The following is a 7,579-nucleotide window of genomic DNA, read 5'->3' on the forward strand; positions in this document are numbered from 1 at the left end:
TGTAACACCCACAATTTCCTTACTAAATCCCCCACCCAAAACAATATGAGAATCCCCAATTGAATGAAATTCAAAACGAACACTGAGTAAATCATCTGAACAGGGTTTGAATCGATTTTTTCGCACCTTTGTATGGGGTTTCTCCCCGCGGTCACCCGACCATGGTGGAGGTTCCAGGGAGGAACCCCTGATCCTCCTGCGCCCTCGTTGCAGAGCGGGGGCACCCTGCAAGGCCCATGCGCCAGGTTGCTGAAGCTTCAAGGAACCCTGGGGAGCACGGCCCCTGGCGGCAGCGCCTCCGCTGGAATGCTGGAGATCTGCAGCACCGGAGGAGGCCGGATGTTGAGCCTTGACAGGGAGCTTGATTTGAATCATGCCCATCTCGCCGCCTGCCTTGGGTCCGACGATTCCGCGTCCTGGATCGCCCAGAAGATGAACTCGAAGTCCAGGCCTCCATCATCGCCCGCAAAGCGAGCGCGCTCCTCGAACGTCGCTCGACGCAGGATCTCCATGAAGATCTCGGGCCACTTGGAGCGATTCGGGAATCTCTCCTTCACCACCCGTCGCATCTCCGCCAGCACTTCCGGCGATGACGCATCGATCTCCGGGAGTGTCGCCACCGGCGGCGGTGGTTTGGGCGGAGCCGCCACCTGATGCGCGTGTCGCAGTCGCCGCGCCCGCGCCCCGCGTCGCGCTCCTCCCACCATCTCGCTCGCCGGATCTTGGTAGGTGGAGAATCGCCTTTCCCTCTCCCTCGCTCCATAATTCAGGGTCGGTCGGTCGTCAAAGACAACAATCATGTGCTTCTGAAGAAATAAGGTGGGATTCAGCGTCACTTCCGGTTCACCTTTCAATAACAAGCAGATCAGTATGCCGCCAAGAGAGCAATTTGCAGTTACAGATCAGAATACTCAACAACTTCAGTTGTTTATATATTCAGAAGACTTGCAGATAATCTGCTTGCTCGGAAGAACATACTGTATTTCTGAATCTCAAAGAGAAATCATTATAGTAATAAACTAGAGGGTGCACCCGCGCATTTGCGCGGCTAGATGTTATTATTATTGTTGTTTCTATTGAATCTAAAATTATATTTTATTGGAAGCAATAAATATTTTTAATCATGTTTCATCATGTGTGAATGATATCGAGTCATTTCAAGAAGATATGCTATAAATATCAGAATTTAAAACTTCCAATGCCTCAATGGGTTGCTACTGGAAAATGCAAGTCCCTCTTTTATATTTTGTCAAAAAAATGGTATCGCGTGGATATGACATCACAAATAAAGGTTATGGCGTGGATATGCAATCCTCTTCTTAGCCAATATATGAGCGGAGTCAGAATGCCCAAACCCTGTTCTTTGGACCCCACCAATCCTATTTCCTGGGAGGGACTAAAAACAGGTAAGTTTCTTCTTCCCCGAACTCCTCAAATCCATGCCCGATTCTCTAACATACCTCGCAGAATTGAGGCATTTTCTCATGTGTATCTGTCCCCAAGGACACCATAGGAAGTGAATGATGGGAAGTCATGAACCCCTGCCGCTGCATGGGCTAGCTATTTTGTAGAACAGGAAATATAGCAAGGTTATTTCAGTACCAATATTTGTATATGAAAAAAACATTAGAACTCAAATTGCAGAAAACCATGAGAACTTATTTTATTAGTAATCAAAGCATGCAAGTTCACCTAATTCTTCTACGCTTGTGGCCCCAACCTTCTGCTAAGATCCACACCAGAATTTTGAAGTACTTAAATGCTTAAGAAATTTTCACGCGTGTTATTTGTGTGACTAAATAGCAAAGGGTTTTTCCAAAACTAATTTGCAGCCCATTTTAAAGATTTTTCTATTAACTGAAACCTACAATCCTTCATATTTCCCTGCTATGCAATCACAAAACATTGGTACAAATTTAGCATGTTGGATCAGATCAGACATGACAACAGTTGTGAAAATACGATGAAAAATAGAAATGTACTTTGAGAAAGGGTTTCAAGTTGTAAATGGCCTTCTTTTTATTTTATTGAAGGAATGACATAGGGAAACACATGCCCATTGTTCCAAATCGTGCTGATGACGACATTCATTGACAGAAAGCTATTATAAATGCAACTGTTCCATGGAATTCAACAATCCGATTATGAAATATTCGGTGATTTGGCATACATCTTAAGGTCGGGAAAAACAATAATCCTCCTCCTTCAAGGGCATAATACATGGATCTGAAGGTATACTCCCACTAAATGGTCTCTGGTCTGCACTTAGCTATCCTATCTGTATCGCAAAAAAATTACACAATGAAAATAAGTTACAATTTTTTTAAATAGCATACTAATAAGCATATCAAATATGCAGGAGGCATGTTGAGTACATCTTTTCCACATCAATGTAGCTGTAGGGGTTAAAAATTTGGATGCTTTGATTTAGAAATATAAATAACAGGACATTTCACAACATGTAAAAATGACAAAAAAATCCTCCTTTTGCATTATGTAGGTTCTCGTAGAGATGCATGTCCTAATAACCATTTAAAATAAAAATATCCACATATTCTTGCAATCCTCTTCTTGTTGTTATAGATAGATACTACAACACCACCAAATTCCATGAGCCTATTGGTAAGTATGACATTGTTAAGATTAAATGTATGCATACCTATTTATGGTACAATATGACAATGGTAAGCAGAACATCGTTTCCAATACTTAACTTCACATTATCATGACATCGCATTGGCACCAGCTATAGGACAAAAGATACAATTCAAATGTCAGCTCCTCTAGCAGCATAACATATCCAAGCTCAATGGTAACAACAGCCCGTGATATTTGGACGTGCATAAAAATTACTCCCTCCGTTTCTAAATATAAGTCTTTTTAGAGATTCCACTATGAACTACATACGGAGCAAAATGAGTGAATCTACACTCTAAAATATGACTATATACATCCGTATGCAGTTTGTAGTGGAATCTCTAAAAAGACTTATATTTAGGAATGGAGGGAGTAGATTATTTCTCTCTTTCTTACGTAACATCACATACCAGTCGTAGCAGAATGAAAGACTAAATTTTGTAGGTGGGCAAAACAGTACATACCACAGGCGATCTTATCTTAAGGTCAGAAAAAACAATGTATGCTCTTGCCATCTCTCACACTTGACGATCATATCTAACAATTACTTCTGACTGCACATTATGGATGTCTTCTCCCTAGAATATATTCTCACAGTGATTGTCTTCTTATATATCTGTGTGATCCATATAATCAGAGCAACATCGAGGAGTCCAAGCTGGTGCAGAAATTCTCCTCCAACTCCATCTTACAACCCTGATACTTTTTTTTTTGCTTAGCTTGGATTTTTCTTCGAGCACTTAGGGAACAATTCAGAGGAACAATAAGAGCAGAGCACCTAAAGAACAAATCAGAGTAAACCATGAGAGAAGAGGCCACTCAATCTACTACAGGGAATCGAGTCAATATTAACTTCTGAATGAATAAAAGTGTATTAGATTTAGATCAGCAATTCAACGGTAAAAAACTAACACTGATACAACAAATTACTCCACTAATAATCACCTGACGTAGATGGATGTTGATATGCACGGCCATCAAGATCAGGTTGTACACACTGCGTGATCTTAGACATGTATCTAGAAACTTTGATTGCCAAGTAACAAACGGAAGAACCTGACATCACAAAATAAATGTTTCATCAACGCTAGCCAGTGGCCCAGTGCCAATTGGATAATTTCAAATCAAATTAGGCAGGTGAAAAGAAGTTACACTCCCTTGGGAGAAACAAAAAAGGGTGGACGGCGACTGTAACCTTGCTGATGATGCTGATAGTCCAGCTATCCTGTCGTTGATTCAGCGGCGGCGACATGGGGAGACGGTGCTGCGCTCGGTTGGGGGAGGCGAAGGAGGGAAGTAACAACTGCCGAGGAGGTCACGCCTGCGACTCCGCATGAATACTCACTGATGATGCTCATAGTCCAGCTATCCCGTCGTTGATTTAGCGGCGGCGACACGGGAGACGGTGTTGGGCTCGGTTGGAGGAGGCGAAGGAGGGAACTGACGACTGCCGAGGAGGTTACGGCTACGACCCCGCATGAATCTTCTTTCTTTTTGCCTTTTTGCGGGGAGACAATGGAATTACCTTTTTTTTTGGAAGGTCCAATGGAATTACTCCTACCTGGGTAACAATGGAATCTCCTCCAATAAGCCGTGAGGATGTTGCCTCAGTTGCAATCCACGTTATCTCTTTCTTTTTTGCGTACAGAGATCAGTTTTCTTTTTATGGCAAGGGATATGATTTCTTTTGTGAGCAGGATTCGGGAACAATCAGAAATCTTGTCCTACCTGAAGCAGGACTTGCCAATCACAAACTTATTTTTTACCAGAATCACGAACTATTTTTATTTACGATAGCATGGTAGAGTTGTACTTTTTTTTTGTTCGCTTAGGTTTTGCGTACATGCCGATCCAACATCCCTCTCTTTTTCTTAGTTGGCTCGTTCCAACTTTTTATTTATGCACCTTGCACGTGTTGGCTGCACATATATAACTTTTTTCACGTAACGTAATATCTTTTAATCTCAGCCGTAAGTATTATTGATCAACGATGTATATTATCTTAGCTTATGTGGAAGAACGTGGTGTCTTATTTGTCTTCTATATTAAGTATATAATAGATGAGCTCTACAAGTTACAGAATTTCTAGAGAACCACAATACTGCTCGCCGCGAGCTCACAGACGAGAGCCGTGGGGCGCCTCGAACCCCAGGCTCGCCGCGGTCACCGGCTTCAGCAGGCTCTCCGGGCCGGCCTCGATCACCTCAACCAGCCGCGGCCACAGCCGCGTGCCGCCTACGAACCACGACCCGTCCCCGCCCGGGCAGGGCACGACCGTCACCGAGGCCGACCCCAGCCGGCCGTGCCGCAGCCACGGCAGGACCAGCCTCGGCTTCCCGAAGCCCAGGTCCCCGTCGATGGCGAACGGGAGCAGGCCGGAGATCACCAGCGCCGGGCTGCCCAGGCCGAGGTTCACCGCCTCCGTCCACTTCCCGCCGTCCTTGTACGCCGTCTTGTTCACCTCCACCCAGTCCACCAGCTCCTGGAACCTGCCCCTGGTCATCACCGACGCCATGGCCGCGCGCGCGGCGGCCGCCACGTCGTGCAGCGGCGCGCGCAGCAGCCCCGCCACGCTCGCCTCGCGTGACGTGTAGGTGACCACGTTCCCCATGTACATGTCCAGCGCGCCCTCCGACGGCTCCACGCACTTCCGGCCGTCGACGATCCACGCCATCCGGCAGTTCGGGTCGGAGTCGCCGACCGCACGGGCCAGGAGTTTCCAGACGTGCGCGCACAGCGCCACGAAGCGCGAGGCGCGGCGACCATCGCCGGACGACGCCGCGATCTGGAGCCCGGCGAGGTCGGCCGCGTCGATGCGGTACAGGCGCCGCTCCATGGCCGCGGCCAGGAGGGGATTGATCATGGTCGCCGGCGTGAACCTCGCGAACTCCGCGTCCAGCGACGGGCTATACACCGGCGGCGACCGCGGGGGGAGCAGGGAGGACCGGTCGAGCAGCGGCCCGCGGGAGAGCCCCCCGCCGCCGGCGCGGACCATCTCCGCGAGGCTGTTGAGCAGCAGGATGAACGCCCGGCCGTCGGCGAGGAGGTGGTTGGTGGCAACGGTCAGCGCGAACCCGCCGCACGCGAACCGGACCACCTGCAGCGACAGCGCGAGCCCAGCGTCGAACGGGATCTGGATCATGCCCAGGGACCGGTCGACGCGCGCGAAGTCGACGGCGGCGAGGGGGACCCCGGCGGCGTCGGCGACGACGAGCTCGGCGCCGGCGTTGTCGCAGGCGACCTCGGGGACGTTGGTGTCCGGGTGGCGCACGACGCGGCCGGCGAAGGGGAAGAAGCGGGAGAGGTAGGCCGGGAGGGCCGCGCGGACGGCGGCGAGCACGGGGCCCAGGCCGCCAGGCGGGGGCGGGTAGATGCTGACGAGGTAGATGGGGAAGGGGCCGAGGACGAGGTCGAGGTTGGAGACGGCGTGGACGGCCGGGAAGCCCGGGGGAGGGTCGGAGGCCGGCACCAGCTCCCGGGAGGCGATCCGCAGGTCGAAGCGCTCCAGCGGCATCTCGCCGGGCGGCTGGAGCGGAGCTCGCGCCGAGGCGGCCGGCAGGTCCAGCTCTGCGTCTGCGTCTGCGTCAGCGGTGACTCCGCTCTGCATAAAAAATGTTATCTAGAGTATAGTGACTAAGCGTGATCTTCAAGTGTAATATAGTGGGAATTTTGTGGCGTCCGTTGGGCCACGCCATGACCATGAGCGCAGGATGATACGCTAGCAAGCGAGCGTATTATCAGTGTCGCTACGATAATCGGAAAAGTAGAACAGCATCAGCCACGTAATGGAATAAAGTGATCGTTGGAGATGCGATCAGCTCTGTTCGCTTGCCTCTTGCTGCAGATGGTGACACCGATTGCCGTCGATCTGATCGTTTCACTTTGGAGTTTTCTACCCTGGCATGTGGACAGAGACACACGAACACGCACCGCACCTTGCACACACTATTGCCGTGTTTGCTAGCTCATACAGCCAACCAGATCCGCACGGTGAAATTTTGGTCCGTTTGATTGCTGGTGTAGCATCAAGATCTCAGCACACCCTATGTTTAAAACCCCTGAGAAGGAACACTCGAATCGGCCTTTTTTTTACTGCAAGGGCCGAATGATGCAACTCGAGGCACGTGGGTGGCAAAGGTGCACACGAGAAGCCAGGCTTGAGATGAACGCGTTGTTTCGCGAAGCACTGCCATAACTACGCTCACCTTCTCTCGCCGCTCTCTCTACACTCTTACACCGGCGGCGACAAGCGCGAGATTTGGACGACGAGCAGCGGCGGCGATAACTGCAGCAAAGAACTGGACGGTGAGCACTGGCGTAGATCACTGGCTTCACCACCTCAACGGTAGGCGTTCGGCAATGGCGGTAAGCCCTCTGCCCTCACACACGATTTGTTGGTCACGTTTTATTTCCGCATTCGATTCTCGCAGTAGGGGTCCAATCTGCCTCTTAGATTCACTAGTAGAAAACAGGGCTTTGGTTTGGGCCTGGCCAGCCCATTAGTCCCGGTTCTTTACAAACCGGGACCCATGGGAGGCATTAGACCCGGTTCATGAGCCCGGGGGGCGGCCGGGGCCTCATGGGCATTGGTCCCGATTCGTCTGAACCCATTTATCCCGGTTAGTCTGGACCCATTTGTCCCGGTTCTCGGCACGAACATGGACCAATGCGCCGCGCTCCTGGCCCACAACCATTGGTACCGGTTCGTTCCTTGAACCGGTATAGAAGGGTGAATTTAGTCCCGGTTCATGCCACGAATCGGGACAAATAATTTGCCTATATATACCTATCGCCGCGGCAGAGCACTCCACAGTGCTCTGTTTTTTTTGGCCGGCGAGGGGATGGCATTTGGGTGCTCTAGCTCACCTCCTATGCACATGAGGTGTTCGATAAAATGCCCGAGCCACACTAGTTAAGCTTTCTCCTCTCGAAGCTCGACCTC

The 7,579-nt window shown here is 50.1% G+C and overlaps 1 protein-coding gene across 1 annotated transcript; it reads right to left on the reverse strand.

The window, feature by feature from the left end:
- Positions 1 to 4,647: 4,647 nt before the first annotated feature.
- Positions 4,648 to 6,332, reverse strand: LOC123088085 (hydroxycinnamoyltransferase 2). The gene has a single exon (XM_044510243.1). The coding sequence runs from the start codon at positions 6,242 to 6,244 to the stop codon at positions 4,754 to 4,756; it is 1,491 nt and encodes a 496-aa protein (XP_044366178.1). The 5' UTR covers positions 6,245 to 6,332; the 3' UTR covers positions 4,648 to 4,753.
- Between the last annotated feature and the right edge of the window lie 1,247 nt (positions 6,333 to 7,579).

This window comes from Triticum aestivum, chromosome 4A, assembly GCF_018294505.1.
Source record: "Triticum aestivum cultivar Chinese Spring chromosome 4A, IWGSC CS RefSeq v2.1, whole genome shotgun sequence".
NCBI lineage: Eukaryota > Viridiplantae > Streptophyta > Magnoliopsida > Poales > Poaceae > Triticum > Triticum aestivum.

Excerpts from the sequence above, each read along its gene's own strand:
- LOC123088085 (XM_044510243.1), bottom strand. The coding sequence starts at position 6,244 with ATGCAGAGCGGAGTCACCGCTGACGCAGACGCAGACGCAGAGCTGGAC.